General features: G+C 42.1%; 1 protein-coding gene across 3 annotated transcripts in view; it reads right to left on the bottom strand.

Moving 5' to 3' along the window:
* Positions 1-16,610, bottom strand: part of MAP2 (microtubule associated protein 2) — a 186,720-nt gene that overhangs the window by 11,443 nt on the left and 158,667 nt on the right. For 2 of the 3 annotated variants that reach the window (XM_068407184.1, XM_068407183.1), the window contains 3 exons: positions 12,803-12,861; positions 8,116-8,269; positions 5,507-5,850 (listed from right to left, as the gene is read on the bottom strand). In XM_068407184.1, coding sequence (XP_068263285.1) covers positions 5,507-5,850; positions 8,116-8,269; positions 12,803-12,861 — 557 coding nt within the window. Of the gene's footprint in view, positions 1-5,506; positions 5,851-8,115; positions 8,270-12,802; positions 12,865-16,610 lie in introns of all 3 variants that reach the window. The other variant, XM_068407182.1, reaches the window with a different exon arrangement.

Genomic DNA, 16,610 nt, shown 5'->3' with positions numbered 1-16,610 from the left:
TTGTGACCCTCCTGACTGTGATTCACAGTTTGTCCTCAATGAGCACGATGCACATATGACAGATGGTTGAGGCCCAGCAGTGATGTTATTAGAAAGTGAATGTCAAATCTGGATAGAAAGTCCCAGTTCCCTGCTCATTTCTACCAACCAAATACCTTTCCTCAAAGAAACGTGATGAAACTTGCTAGAGCCTGGCAATCATTTTTCTGAAATATGAGTCAGGAAGATCTTGCCTTTTATGCGGAGTAATTCAAGGCTTAACTGTACAGACTGTACTCAGGCAAGCCTTCCATTAAATGAGTGCAGTCTGAACACAGGAGCTGCAAGATGTTACTTCTGTACAATCTGCAATGATCAGCCAAGATTCTAAATTTCAAAAACTTAAAAATTATGGTTTTGAGCTGTGACAGAGTTTTGAAGGTGTGCCTGAAACTCCCAATTTCTTTTTGTATTTGTATATCTGCAATTAACAAGGGATGAATTAGTTTCTAATTTTCAGTCCAGAACAAATCCCTTCAAATGTCTTGCAAATCCACAAAACTGACAATGTAGAAAGAAAACAAAAGCAGACTGACATGAGTTTATCTTACAGTTGTGAACTGTTGCCTTGGTAAATGCACAAAGCTTTTCCAATGAATGCGGCTAACAGTGTGGAATCAATTGCCTTCCAGTCTCTCATTAGCTAAGTACTTTAACAACAGCCATGTTACAGCATCAATCTACCCTATACAGCTGCCTCCTGTGGCTCTGGTTTGGGAAAGCACCAAAGCTTGAACTTTACAGATCATTTATGTTCATCACTGTCCTGAGCGGGGACATTCTCAAAGTGTTTTTGGCTCATGTTGCAGATCACAATGGATTGGAGAAAAAGTGCATCATGTATTAGAAGGAGATAGGAAACAGAATGGGACCCAGCAACAGCTCACATTGCACTTTTTGGTAAGCTTATATTCTCCACTACCTTTTACAACACTCTTCATCAACCAGTGCAACAACAGCATATAACCTCGATCTTCAGATTAATTTTTGGGCTGTCATCAGTGTTCACAATGTGGTGCAAAGACATGTGAAACAGGAGGAAGAGGAGTTATAAGATGTCATCTCAAGAGGAACTTGCTGAATACCCTTTTGACCAGCAGTTCTCCCAGGAGGTGCTCAGCTCTGGTGGGCCCCCAGACCTGTCTGTCTCTGCACTGACTTTGCAACCTGGCAGGCTGTAGCTGAGGCAGGGAACACTTTAGGAGCCTACTGTTCTCTGCAGACTGGGTTGTAAATTGTGATGATGGGCAGGTGTGGGGGTGTGCTGTGGGGGAATCTCTCCTGCCATCCAAGCTGATTTTGAAGCCAACAAAAAATTGTACAAAGAATTGGTCCCTTCCAATCCCTAACATTCTGTGAAGACAACAGATAGCCATCCAAGCTGCCTCCTCTGCCCAGCTCTGAGATGTCTTATCCTACCCTGTGCGGTCTCTTTTATCATGCAATGCAGATGCCTGTTCTCCTTGCCAGCGTTTTTGTGGTTTCTGGACAGGTTCTACTGAATAGTTGTGTCACCGGTTTATTCAGATTTCCTGACCCATGACTAAATGCACTTTGTTTTCTACAGTTTAGGGAAGATGGTGAAGTTCTCACTTAATCTTCCTAAAAACCCTCAAGGAGCACTTCATTCCTTCAACATGGCTTAGGTATTTCATTTTTCTATGTGTCATCTTACTTCTTACAAGGTACCCGGCTGTTACTATAATTAGTGATATTTTAAACCTTATGCATAGCATTATAATTTGTGCAGCTCCATTCATTTTGATGAAGCTATGCTGATTCACATCCACTGAAGTTCTTGCCCATGACTGAGTTTTGATGTATGCATTTTAAGACTAAATTAAAAGAAATCTAGGCTGGCTTAATCCTTGGTTGCTGGCCTGTGATGCTTTATAAATACTGTGCCTTGTCAGTAACGCAAAGATTCAACTGGTGCACTTTTGTACTCTGACACGGTACAAACCACATCCATAGACAGAATTTGAAGAAGAAAAAAATCCAAACAGAAAATAAAATAAAAACCCCGTTCTTGGCATCTGAAACAGATTTCCAATCCCTTCCCTCAGTTCCCCCATGCTTCCTTTGGGCTGTCTGAGAAATAACAGATGCAAATGGGTTACTTTTGAAAGCACAGCATTTCCTCCACAGCTGATGCAGTGTGAAAATCCATCTGAAGCCCAGCAGACATACCCATGAGCAAGTTGCCTCTGAGCTTTGCCAAGAATGATACATTTCACCATACTCTACTATAAAGAGAAAACCAGACAACCACCCACTGGCTCCATCACAGAGCGGAGAAGCCCTCATTTCTCCAGACTGCAGAATACCAATTAAATACATCTCAAGCCATCTATTCCTAGTAGGAGCTCAATGCAGTGCAAAGTTAGTTTGCTTCTTCCCCTAGAAGCATGCCCTTTTTTTTCTTTCCCCTGTCACGTGGAGCAATTTCTCTCCTTTTCTTTGTTTCTGTGGCTGGCAAGTCAGAGCTGAAGTAAAATCAGCCTTCTGTCTGATGAGCTTTGATGAAATTCAAGGCTGAAGCACTGCATTTTGTGATTTATTTAGCATTCAGACATCCCCTGCTTCTTCATTTCTACACCTCAGCCTCTGGCAGTTTCAGAGTGCGGCTGCTTTCTCTAGGACAGCTGTAAGCTAAGAAAAGACCTTGTGCTAGGTTCAGATATGCCTCTGGTAAAAGGATAGTCTGTCTCCAAATGACACATTTGGGCTGCAATTCTGTATTCCTCTAGTAATTTGCATGTCATGTTTATGTACTTAACTTGCCCAGATATATGCTAGCTTTTTGTCTGCTTATTTTTCCTGTGGTTATTGCTATCTGCACTTCTAGCTCAGGTTATAAAACTTGAACAGCTTTCTGATTGTTTCATGTATCATCACTAAAAGCAGATAGCAGATAACAGCTCATTTCAGCCAGTGCAATATTTGCCACCAGACATCAAAGTAAGCAGACACAAGGAAATGAAATTAGCTTTCATGTGTTCCTCTCACAGACCCTATAAAATTCAACTGCAGAAACTGGAAAAGAATTAATCCTAAAACCTCTTGTCTAGACGGAGCAACTAGGGCATAAAGAGGATATAAAGCAAAAACTCAGTGAGTCTCTCTCTGCCCAACCCACAGCTCAGTGGCCACATACCACTGGGAATTAAAAAATGCTTTAGCTTCAGTGACATGATGTCCACCCAGCAGATTTCCCCTGTGACCCCTGAAAGAGTGAAATGCCAACTGCTGTGCCGTTCTTCACTGCCCAGCAAAGATTCTGTGCAACTCTATAGAACTGCTAAGGAAATGTAGCTGTCTAGACATGGTCTTTACAGAGAAATACAATTTGCCGTGGCCCCCTGGTCTTGTACAGTTGTTACAGTCCACAGAGAGTAACAGGGAGGAGGAGGACAGGCTAACATGGTGCTGGTTTCAAGCCCCATGTCCAGCAGCTGGGCTTGTTATGAGGAATGCTAATCCAGATGCACAGCCTGAACTTGTGTTCCAGGCCTCCCGGAGCCCCTGCGCACCCTGACCACCTGCTATGCAATATGTCAAATGGGAGTTGAACTCCCATACAAAATAATTACACAGACACTTGTCAAGATAAAGGCAGAAGAACCTTTGCTGAGGCATTACCTTCTTGACTTTGAGTAACTGGCTACTGTCCAAATCCTGGAAAGCACTGCATGTGTTAATTTACCATGAAAACAGGATCAATGCCTAAGAGATACGCCCGTTTTTTTTTCCCTCTGGGAGACCTGCAGTGGGCATAGGGTTGCAATGTTAAGTTTTGATCCAATTTATTATTATTTTCTGAGACAGCATTAGGTAAACCTCACTGTTCTGTATGTTCCACTATATATTCCAAACCTCATATATATATATATATATATAAAAGTATCTGCTCTGGAAACACTGTGCAACCCAGTTTCCTGAAATGTCTTGTTTTCAGGACAGCTGAATGGGGGAGTGTGTTATTCACTCTGATGTCCCATCCCTGGAGGTAGTTGAGAAGTGAACCTTTCATAAAGCAGTCACACTGCCACTGCTGTAACTCAGCAATCTCAGGGAAGTAAAGGGGAGCAGGAAGCACTGAGTGTTTTCACCATGGGGTTGTGTTCAGAATCAATACGAAAGGCACAGGTGCTTTTTACAAAACATAAATAAACATAATTGTTTACACCCACAAGACTGAGTTGTCCATTTTTTTAGCATAAATGTTGGTAAGCTACCTTCTTTTTCCTCATTCAGCCTCTTTGTTTCTAAATAAAATAGGATTTATTTCAGGTTATAAATGGTCTCATAACTCTGTAAACATTAATAAAATGGAGCGCTTCATCCTGTAAGCTAGAACACCACTTCTTCCAAACAGAAAGACAAACAAATTGCTTGGACATAATTTTGGCTTTTAATGCCATCTGTGTTAACATTTCTACATTGCTCAAAAATGAGAGAAGACTATTCTAGAAGACTATAGTTCTGCTTGGTAGGGCATCAAGCAGGGACTCTTCAGAGGAAGGTATAAACACCATGTCTCAGGAAGATTTATCGTACTTCCTATCTGATCTTTCCTCAGTCTCCAACCAAAAGCTTCTGCTTAGCTTAAAAGCCTACCTGTTTACTGTCCAAAGTTTGGTAAGTTTTGTCTGTAGTAACAGAGGATTTTGCTACCCTTCACACATGTTCAGTGTTTAGCTGAAAGCAATCCTCATGACAATGCACTTCATTGCATAACTTTGGAAGGTATGAAACTCTCCTTTTTTCAGCTTTTAATTGCATCAACATGTCCCTGAATTCTTGTTCTTTCAAGACAGTGAGAACAGAAAATCCTGATCCGCCTTACTATACATTCACTTTTTTCTTATTTTATGTACATTCTCCAGTTTATACAATTTAAGCTCTGTTCCTGCTTATTCAAACCTTGCAGCAAGAAAAAGTTAAGTCTAATATCTGTCCCCTCCCACCATCTTTAACTTGGGGTGGATTTACCAAGTTGGAGGCTGCAACCCTCATTAACATCCCCCAACACAATGCACATGTCACGTAAAATGACACAGGAAAAGGTCACGGTGCTGTGCAATCCTGTTAACATCTATCTAGGTTGAATTTGAACTAGCTTGAATTAAAACAAACCTCTCATTTGCTGGTATTAATGAAGACTAAGTAAGCAGCAACTGCTGAGGCTCAGGCTGAAACACATCTATGGCATGTAGTGCAAATACTTGTTTGAAATTTTTCAACTGATCTCAGTGAGGCACTGTTAGTTTTCAGGTGACAAAATACTTCTCTGAAGATTGTCCTGGCCCCTGCCATTTAACACCGCTTAAATAACAAATGTATATGGACAACAGAAGCAGCATTTGCAAGGCAACTCAAAATGGCTCCCATCCCATACCTATCCCAAAGGTGCACACATAAGACTAAACCCCATATGGATGAACATAAAGAGCAGAATCCTTACCTGCCCCCCTTTAGGCTGGTATTTTATGTTATCTGTTGATCCAATTTTGGACCTGACGTTCTTGAGGTCAGGTAGAGGCTGATTAATAACTCGTAGCTGCTTCGGAGTGGCTGGAGATTTAGGAGGAGTGCGAATTATGGCAACTTTTTTCTCAGTAGGTACCAGTATGGCAGATTTGGGGGTCCCAGGAGTGTGTGGGGTTCTGGAGTAGCTGGGTGTCCCTGGAGTGCCTGGGGTACGGGAGGCGTAGCTTGGTGGTGTCCCTGGAGTGATAGCAGTGGAGCCAGGAGTAGTGGGTGTAGAAGTTCCACTTTTTCCTGTTCTGCTACGAATTGGCTCTGATCCTACATGCAAGAAAAAAAAACCCCAGCATTAGACCCACAGAAATACAGCTCTTCTTCCCTCTGTACCTCCCAAGACTGCATCACTATGTGCCAAGCGAAATACAGCTCTAAGACAGCTGTGCTAGTGCTGGAACAGCTGGATGTCTGCCTGTGTGTCTTACTTTGCTAATCAGCCTGCCAGGAGTTACCTTGTCACGCACGGCTGAGCTGGTGAATTGCCCCCGTGGTGACTGAGCTCTCCGCTCTGTCACACAGGCGTGCTTCCCACAACACACTACCTGTGCTTCCTGCAAAGCTCGCTAAACAAGGCACAATAGCACATCGGTTTCTGTCTTGGGGAAAGGACTAGAAACACCCTTAGAATCTAACCTTTGGGACTTGATCTGACAACCTGACCAGCCAGTAAGAATGCTGTCACCAATTTCAATGGATTTGGGCGTTAAACTAGAGAGTGGGGAAAATTCCAATTGTAATCCTGAAACTAAAGGCTCTCAGTGCCTGGCTGCTGCTGGTCACATACCACTGCTGGTAATCTGGTGTCTGCAGCTGAACCCTGGGTGAGCATTCAGTTGACGAACAAGTCATAGCTCTGTTGTATGCATGGGCAGATGTCCCTCACATTCAATTGCTATTTTTCATTAGTGCAGTGAAAGAAAGCAATTACAGAAAGCAACCTTGATTAAAAGTCACATTGTAGTTACATCTGCACCAAGTTAAAAATAAATACTGTAACATTTTGTAGCAGCTCCACTCAGTGTTTATGGCATTGCCAGTCCTTTTCACTGAGCGCAAGCATCAGTTTAGTAGTGGCATTGTGCTTTCTGCAGCCAGCTCTGCTGGCAACTCTCAAACGCAAATGGACAGAAGCCGAGATAGCTCCACATGCTGCTTAAAGTAAAGCTTTGCTGAGAATAGTCATGGAGAGAAAGACCAAACCAAGCCCCAAAGCCTGGGAACCCCAATGTCAAATGGCTACCTGTATGTTTTCACCTTTAAAATGTTCAGGAATTAATAATCCAATGGGCCTCTATAGAGCATCGAGTGGGACTAATCAAAATCTTATCTAAACTATTTGTTAATCATTCTGTTTATTTAATGGTGGTGGACCAAACCCAATACACTGCTGCCCCTGGGGTCCAGGAGAAACTCTTTGCTCTACATGACTCATTAGCTAGATTGAACATACTCCACTCTCACCTCCAGTTTCCCTGAATGGTTTCTTTCTTTCCAAACCAACCCTAAAACAGAACCTTCTCACTATACCAACTGAGACAGAAAGGGAATGATTTTTTTTCCAGCTCCCTGCAGCTTTGGTATATTTATTTTTCATTCCTCAGCCCTTTACCACATTGGCAAATGCTCGATGGCCTCTCACTCCTAGTCAGCAGAATGGGCTGCTGTGCCAGCTGAGGGTCACTCTGCTTACAAAGGGTCTCTGTTTTACCCTTGGAGCATCACCCAAGAATTTCAAAGGACTTTTTTTTTGGTAGACTTTAATCATCTACTTCCCTTAAGCTGTCTTAGAAGGGGCTGAGACTGGTTTCTAAAGAGAGAAACCAGAGGAATTCCTATTGGAAAGCAGGGAGCCACATCCAGGTTCTGAGGCCTGGGCTGAATGCAAATCTGTCTAAAAGTTCTAGGGGTATTTGGTAAAATTCTCTTTGTCCTGTAATTTCTTTTGGCTTGTAATATGATAACATTGGTCCTCACAAAAGGACCTTGCTGGTTTACTATCCTAACTTCCCCAATGAGTCACTCCACTAGCTAACATCTCAATTCTCAGCAGAGTTTTTACCCTAGCATTAGAGCACAGGGAGATCATTACTGTGAAACAGCAAGTTAATGACTGTAATATTAGGTTCGCTTGTCCAAGATCCATCGGAATATTTTATATCGCTTGCGTCAGGTTTGTCACATTTTTTGTGCTGCTGTTTGTAAATGCCCTGTGTTAACTATCTTACCCAGCTCTGAGCTCCCTGCAAAGGCATTTTCTAGTATCAGCGATTAGTCTGAACAGCAGTCCTCACTCTGGGCATTGCAGACTATGGAAAGGGTGCATCCTGTCCCTGGTTTCGCGCCCTTGCTGCTCAGCACTTGATATCTGAACAAAAACAGTCTGTGGGGCTCTGATTTCCAACAGCATAACCCAGACCTACCCCTCTGTGTAAAAGGTATGGACACGTGATGCTATGGCAATGTGACAAATCTCACAAGGATGGGAGGCATTCATAGCAGTAGGAGAGGGCTAATATGCAAAAAACATACGGGTGGTCCGTCGTACTGAAGAGGAAAGGGAAGCTGTGAGGGAGAGAGAGTTCTCCTCTCTGTCTCGGTCTCCTGATACGCCTCTTCGAGGAGGAAGGATAGAGGAAGGTCTTGGTAGAGAGGAACGCTTTTCGGGACTCTTGCTTACTCCATCCTAATAGTAGCAAAATAAGAAAGGAAAGTTTAGTTTTCAAAACTCTCTCTGAGCTGTGATTTCTCTCAACCTGTATATACAGCGGGAAACCTCATCCTATGGGCCCAGTTTACTACTCACACAGGAAGCTGTGGGGATCCAGCCACCTTCCATGCTCTCCTTAGCTCCCTGGTGCTTCTTTACTGCATCAAAACACCCAATAGTCATCTTCTGAGCTACTTAATGCAGATACAGATACTGTTGGATCTAAATATGGATGGATTCCACATTTGGTTCTTAATAAGGAACAAGGTTTTTTTTGTGCAAGTTGAAAGTAAAAAAATTCTCTGGAGCTCAGGTGTGAAATTCTGATATAAATTTACCTGCAAAGTAACTGCAGCACTGGTGCCCAGAATACACCCCATACTATATTGTTAGCTGATGTGTGATTTTTGCATTTTCAGACACTAACTTGTAATTTTTTTACAGAGAAAAATTTTTAGCTACTGCTTATTTTTTGAGTGCAGGACTATTAATTCTGGTGTCTTCTCTTATTTCCTTCCAGACTCATCTTTTTACTTTTTGAAATCAGCAGATACCTTCTTTTTACCAGGGTTAGAGTAATAGACATGTATGTTAGAATATTTTTGAACTTATGGAATGGGCAGCCAAAGAGAGTCTTGCATAAGCAGATAGTCCTCCCAAAGGCAAATATGATAATGATCCCAAGCAGTAGAAGACACACCAAGCATAGCGTTACACAGAAAATGGAGGTCAATAGCGAAAATAGTTTTTAAATGGGGATAGTCATCAACTCAGTATCAAGTAGATTTGATACACAAGTGAAATGTAAACATGGGGAAGCTACGATGGACTGCCAAACATCTCTTTAAATTTATTCTGCAACTTCTTCAGCCTGGTCCCATGCATAGACCAAATTAGGTTCCTAGAGCATTTAGCTTCTGCCCTTATTGCTGGTGATTAGAACTGTACCCTCCTACACTGGGGACTGAATTTGTTTTCAGAGAATATTAAGCGGTTGAAAATTACATTTTTTAAACTTGGAAGGCAAATTAGTACTGCTGTTCTTTGCCACTTACCCACATGCAAATGTGTGCAACTTCGTAGCAGCCAATGAAGCAGCATCCATATCATCAATAGAAATAAGATATGTCCTGCTAGTTATAACTTATTTCGCTTATATTTCCTCTGGAGAATCTCGGGGGTTTTTGTCCATTTTGTAGCACAAATCCTGTAGCCTGATAATCAGTTTTCCTGCCACTGGATGTAAGTAATCCCACGTAAGCTTCACAGAGAATTACTCAAATTCAGTGGGGAGAGACTGCGGTCCGTGGAATTCACCTGCACATCTCCAAGCTAACTCTCTCTACCAACTCTGCTGCCTTACCTTAGCATCTGATTTTGAGTAGGGCAAGCAGTCTCTTGGGCCTGCTGAGGAGGGCCGTACATAATAACTGTCTGTATCGAGAAAAGTGACCCTTTCAGTAGTTAATGAGCAAGCTGAGCTGGGTCTTGGAGGAAGCAATGACTTTGCTCTAGACTTTGAGGCAGGAATCTTTGACAAAGAAGCAGTCTAGTCATGAGAAAACAAACATAAGAAAACACAACATGAAGCTGGACAAAAGGAAAACACATGCAACATGGACCAAAAAAAATTGCCAAGCTATGAATTAATACTTTTCCTGTGTCTGGTAATGGTATCTATGTGGTTCTGACATGCATGAGATTTTTAGTTCTGTGTTGTTTCACCGAAACCATCTAGGTCTGGACAGAGTTACTGATTCTAGAAAGTGCCTTTTTTCTGCAGATTTTTGGGTTATGTTACTAGCACAAGACTGGTGCCAGGTATGGCATTTAACTGGTACAACTACTGGCTGGCTGCATTAGAAGCAAGTGCAAAACTACAGGAGCATCAAGAGATCCTAGTCCTTTAAAACTAAGTTGTGCATTTGAAATATATCCCTCCAGGCTACAGTCAAGAATAAAACCGTGGGAATTGTAAAAGTGAAGTTACACCAGTATTCCCATAATGGCAGAATGACATGACAGTATTGCTTCTTGTGCCACTGTGTACAGACAAAATCCCTACTGCACCCCAGACACTGTATTCTGTGCATTTGGTGTCATACTATAGAGTGACAATGTGGAGTCCTGGGATGAGGAAACCTGTATATGGTTGAAAGGCTGACATGATATGCCGTTGTGATCAGATACTTGTCTGATTCTGAATAATTATAATACCCCATTGAAAGAACAACTAAACACCATAAGGACAGATTGAAAATTCTTTGTTGACACTTAGGAGCACCTAATTGCTTTGCAAAAAGGTGTGTGTGCTGAATGTCATCCATGACATCATCAACATGATTAAGAGTTGCAGAACTCAGATTCTAGGCACGATGTAGAGATCTTGTCCTTTTCACTCATATTGCATACAGTGTCCTCCGTGAATATGTGCATCTAACGGGGATGCTAAAGATGGAGGAGACTGAGATCTTTCAATGGAACAGCCGGGGAAAAGGCATGACCCTGAGCTAATGCACTGCTCTGAGATTACTACAGTCTAGATTCCCTCGGTGGTGTTTAGGGAGTAAGGCACTTTTTAGCATCAGTAATAGGAGGAGAATCTGGCCCAGCCAGATTTCAGTGAGATGCTCAAGGCTGGTAGAGCAAGCAAAGAAACCAAATGCCTCAATCCCTACCAGAAAACTACTCTTATTCTCTGTTAGCAATACATTACCTTTGACCTCTGTTAGAATTCATGTTGCTGGAAGTACCAGCTGTCCACAGGACAGAAACCTCACTTTATTTCAGAGGTGTTCCTAACACATGGCCAATGTTCTCATCATCTCGCTACCGCAGGTACACAGCTCCTTCCAGCAGATGGAACTGCTTAGCCTTTCCTGAACTTGTTCTGCAAAGCAGTGTGTAAACTGTATTTTGAAGATGGATAACAGAACTGACCAGGTTGGATGATCTAACATTACCAGTGGAGAGGAAAAGTCTGCACTTGAGGGACATAAAAGCTGAAAATCAGGAAGAAACATAACAACAAAAAGGGAGAAGTCTTTATAAAAGCAGAGGTGAAGCCAAGGCACAGAAGTGAAAATGTCCAAGAGATGTGTGAGTGTGGCAATCATAGAAGTGAGGCAACAGAGAGAAAAAGTAAGCAGGGAAGAGACTTCGATCTTTGCCATAACATAAGGGACAGGAATAAGAAAGGTGTACAGAAAGCAGATAATTTCAGAGAATGATTTTGCAGTGCTTGTACTCAGAGCACTCCATGAACACCGATGACTCTGAAAACGGGCTAGTATTGACGACTTTTGTGTCAGTGTTGATCACCCCCAAGAAAAGACAGTAATAAACCATACTGTTGACTCAGACCAGAAACCTGTCCAGATATTTCTTACTGTACTAGTAAAGAAGCTCTAGCAGTTTCCCAGTTATGAGCTGAAATGGGTCAGACCTGAAAAAACACTTGAAATCCCAGAATCCATGGCTGAATTCAGGCCTAAATTTAACAGCTCCTCCAAAGCCTCCAAGCAGTTATGCTGCTATCATCATTAACAATTTCTTACAATTCATAAATAACGTGCAGCATTTTCTGAGAAAAGAGTTTTTTGATCCCCAAAGAATTTATGATCTGGTTAGACAGATGAAACAAATCAGCCATGGAATACATTAAGAAATTTAGAGGAATCCTAAGGAACTTCTTCATTGTTAATGATGACAAAGTATTGTCATGCTGCAGATGTGAATAAGCATGCATCAGTGTCATGTAAAGAGTAGTTGCATAGGGGATAGTGAAAGGAGGTTGGTTTCCTGAGGATTTTGGAGTGGTGGGACAGGAATAGCATAGGGTCAGAGTGGGAGCAGGGCAGAGAGGCACTGCAGTATTTGCTGAAGGGAACTAGGCAGAGCAGAGCCAGACACAGGGAGCAGAACAGGCTGCAGAGCAGCTGAAGGCAGGGCATGTAACTGTCAGGTTAAAACACAGACAGAAATCAATGGTCCAGGAAATCGCCATTCAGAAAGCATTTAATTGCATATAAAATGCTACTGTCCAGTAACTGGTACACAGGCATGACCTCTGCAGAATGCATAGCTATGTAACGGTGCATCAAAAGACATCCAGTGAGTCTTGGGGGAGGGTTCCTGCCTGCATAGTAATTGAGCAAGGTGGCAGTATGAGGCGGGTGCTGCAGAAAGGGCAAAGGTACACTGTTTATCCCAGAGGATGACCTGGCTCAAAATCCTGAACAACATCCAACTCCTGCAGTTTGGAGTCTGTATGCCCCCTATGGATCTGCAAACTGTCATCACCTACTACCTGGGACAGTAATTCAGATGTTATTCAGGAAAGGGGGTTTTAATTACCCTTTTAAATGAATAATGAATATGGCAAACAAATTCTAAATGGAACACAAATTTTAAATGGAATGCACAATTACTTACTGAATTAACACAAAAAGATCTGAAATAAGGACAAAAGGAGGTTATGAAGATGAATGATAAGATGATTTTACTCACTGAGAGTTTTTCCTTTGCTTGTTTAAATACACCAGGAGCCTGGTTTGTTTCACCACCTGCTGCTGAGAGACCCAAAGAAAGACTTTATAGTTAAAAACAATAATAATAAGTATTTCCACTTAGTACACTTGTTAGAACAATTAAATGCCTTGGAACTACTGTGCAAAGCAAGTACCTTGTGAATTACTCTCAGTGAACTGTATGCAGAAATGTACCTGCCTTAAAAATGTCCTATATTCATCATACTTGAGGTGAAATAGTATTCTACATGTTTTAAACAAATCAAAATTTTGTATTCATGTTCCTAGAAGTCTAGAAACTACAGTAAAAGGTTCAAGAAATAGTTGACAACTATAAGAGGCTCTAGTTCTGAAGGTCAATCCTCAGACACCTTAGCATCCTGATTTTCAGGACTGTCCTCCAAAAATCAGGCTCCTTTAAGTAATCCACAAATGAAAATTTTAAGAGAGGCCCCTGAAATCACCACTTTTCAAAATATTAGCCAACATTCCTAATGGAAAGAGAGAGATTCAGTGTTGAATTATCACCCTAGTTGTGTCAATAAGGTCAGCGCGCCGTGGGTCAACTAAGCCCTCAGACTTCAGCAATTCAAAGCATATCTGGGACATCAAGTACGTTAATTCAGTATTTATCTGATACAACACAGTTTGCGGTAATATTTTTCTCTCTGACATGGATTCCATCCTTACGAAAAGTTTTGGAATTGGGCAGCTTTTCGGAAAGCAGGTTATTAGTTTCCCCCCAACACTGCTGCTCAGGAAGTGGTTTGCTAGACAAAAACCAGATATGAAATCTTTTGGCATCTGTGCCAGGATGGCCTTAGTAAATGCAGAAGCAGGACAGTGGGCACAGATGACAACCTCTAGCTGTAAACCTAATTTATTCCAGCTGTAAAACCAACCCTAACACATCATACAGGATGGAACCGATTAATCTTCTCCTTTCCCTGCGCAGTTCCCAGGCGTGGTGAGGAGAGATCCCTGGTTTTCTGCCACACTTCCCATTCTAGTTCTGCCTTCCTAATACAATTCCATTGCTCATTTTTTTTTTAAAATTGAAGGAATAGGAGAGAAAACTTGTGAGGAGAAAAAGAATATATAACTGCGTACTTCAGTTCTTCTGAATTTGTAACAAGGATAAGTACAGCACAGCCCTCCTGCATCACATTTTACCACATCTGTTACTGCTGGTTTTGGTGTATTTTGTATCTCTTCTAAATAATCACAACTAGCTTCTTTCCTCCTTCCCTTGGTATTGAACCCTAACCAGCCACCACTATGAAGTGGAAAGAATAGCTGTGCTGCTTGTGCTGACTTACCTGAAAGCACTACAACTTCTCCATCTGAACAGAAGATCTCTACAGGCTCTCTGCTGCCAGTTTAAATACACAGCAAACATGTTTTACCTCAGGGGGTGACCCCAGAATTGAAGACAAGGAACAGAAGCGTATGACATAGTGACTCCCGCTCGTAGCCATGTAATTGTCCTGGCCTTGCCACCGTAGCACTCCTCTGATGGCACAACTGCAGTGGCATCTCACAGCCACTAGCAAAACACGAGTCAGACTGGGGTTTCATTCATGGAACTACACCAGTCAAGGCAAAGACTTCACAACTCTCTCCTCAGAGTTGGCCATGCAGTTTCTTTTTCAAATGGCAAGGATGAGTCTCTTACAAAGCAGTCCCTCCCTTGTGGATATGGCATTGTAAGTTACCAGTATTTGCTAGTGCTTACCAGTGACATGGGTATTTTTTTCTGGTATTGAGAGGCTATAGGGGAAAGATGTCATTTCCTGGGCCACTAAACAGAAAATACGAGCAAATATTAACTTTTTTGTAGACACCTGTATCTTATGACTGGAGATGTTTCCTTTTAAAGTCACAGTAAATGCAACATGGAGGTTTTAACTGACTGCAATACACTCGAAGTTGTATAGACTATGCTGCTGAAGGACTTTTGGTGGGGCTCCACTGGCCAGGTATCACTAAAGCTGACAAGACCATCCCAGACAGGACACACTGACAGTCAAAACTGGCTTCAAGAAATGGTGTTATATTTTATGTAAAAGGAAAATGGGAGAGAGACAATGTCCCTTTAAGTTCCAGATCCTGGAAAGAGCTGGATGTCTGGTTCAGGCTCAGGGATATGTAGGTTAACGTATGGCTGCCTACACTCTTAGGGTATCACAAAGCACTGCACTCTTTCTCATGGCCTCCCCTCAAGTCCCATCAGTAAGTATAAAAAGGTGAGGTAGAGGAAAATAAGGGATACTGTGGATTGTCCAGTAACACTGAGTATGGTGAAAGATTCTAAGAGATATTTCTGTTCATGTTGTGGTGTGGTTCAAGCTCCTCTGCTTTAGAACCCAAACCTCAAAGTTCAACCCACATTACTGAAAATTTTATGATCAATCTGGGTTCATCATTTTGGTTGCTCTCCATCTCAGGATTTAAATGTATCAGGAGGTCGGTTCTGTATTTTCACATTTTTCACTTTGACTAATCCATCTGCTTCACTACGTATTGGAGCGAGAGAGATAAAGCTCTGACAGTTGCCAGGCAGCACACATTTAAGGCACCAGGGCAGACTTCCTTATGCGAGTCTATCGGTATGACTCAGGCCTCTCTGGGATGCTACAGGCCAGAAGAATTCAGAGGAGTTAGTGGTAGAGTACCTGAGGGCAAGATAGCCCTGACCACGTGGCTGCAGAAGTCTAAACAAAATTGAGAACACTACAAAGCTGACACTTTTTTCCCCCCATTTCCACTGCTTATTGAACCCACTCAGTCTTTTGAAAGAATATGTGAGCTATGGGTCATAACTTCTGAGCTGATCAAGCTGTGCTTCAGCAAACAGCAAGAGGTAGCAAGAAGAGTTGCTTTAATCTTTTTTTAAAATTCCTCACTCTTGTGTAGTTCTGGTCCAGTAAGATGGCCCAGAGACTGCTAACTGAGGAGGAGCCAACACTGCAACACAGAGGGGCCTGGATCAGCCTTTCCTTCCCTGGCTCTATTTCTCATGATGGAGGGACGTAAAAGCGCCAGATTCCCTCACAGGAGCAAGGCAATGGGACCGAGTATTTAGTTCTGTTGTCCTAATGGAATACAACCAGAAGACAATACACACGTCATACAGTTGAGGCACGATACTAAAGCTACCCTTGCATAACTATCCTTTTACCATACTTCCACTAGTCAGACCTCCATGCTGAGACTAGTCTAAATTTAGAACAGGAGTGGCTCTTTGGTGCAAAACTGGATGGGAGCGACTTCTGAGGAATACTTTTGATATTGCGCTGTTTAACTCTAGGATGGGTAATAAATCCTGTTCTTCATTTCTAAGCCATGAGAAGAGGCCTATGTAGTTCTGCATTGCTGTGTGTGGTTCTTCTCTTAATAGCCCTCGTTTCAGTCGTGAAGAACCGCACTGCACGTGTGGCTATGTTACATGACAGAAAACCTGTCCTCTTTTAGCAAATTTTTTTAAGACCACCAGCAATGTCAAGATGTTAATCTTTCCACCCTGAACTCACAGTAACAACAAGTAATATGATGAAACTGCTGCAAGTGTTATTTTTGGTTCTCTAAATAATGATACATCTATCAAGATGTAACAGGAATCATTTGTTTCGTCCTTTCATCTTCCTCTACCAAATATTAAGATTTTTGCTTGGAATGCATTCGTAGTGTGAGCCCAGATTTCTTCTCTCTCAGCTTCATGCTGCATGTGGCTGGATTCCCCCTGTGGATTTTGACTGTACAGCATAAACATCAGTGACAGATTGGGA

The sequence above is a fragment of the Nyctibius grandis genome, chromosome 9 (genome assembly GCF_013368605.1).
Source record: "Nyctibius grandis isolate bNycGra1 chromosome 9, bNycGra1.pri, whole genome shotgun sequence".
Classification (NCBI taxonomy): Eukaryota; Metazoa; Chordata; class Aves; order Nyctibiiformes; family Nyctibiidae; genus Nyctibius; species Nyctibius grandis.
This window is presented reverse-complemented; position numbering and strand designations above follow the sequence as displayed.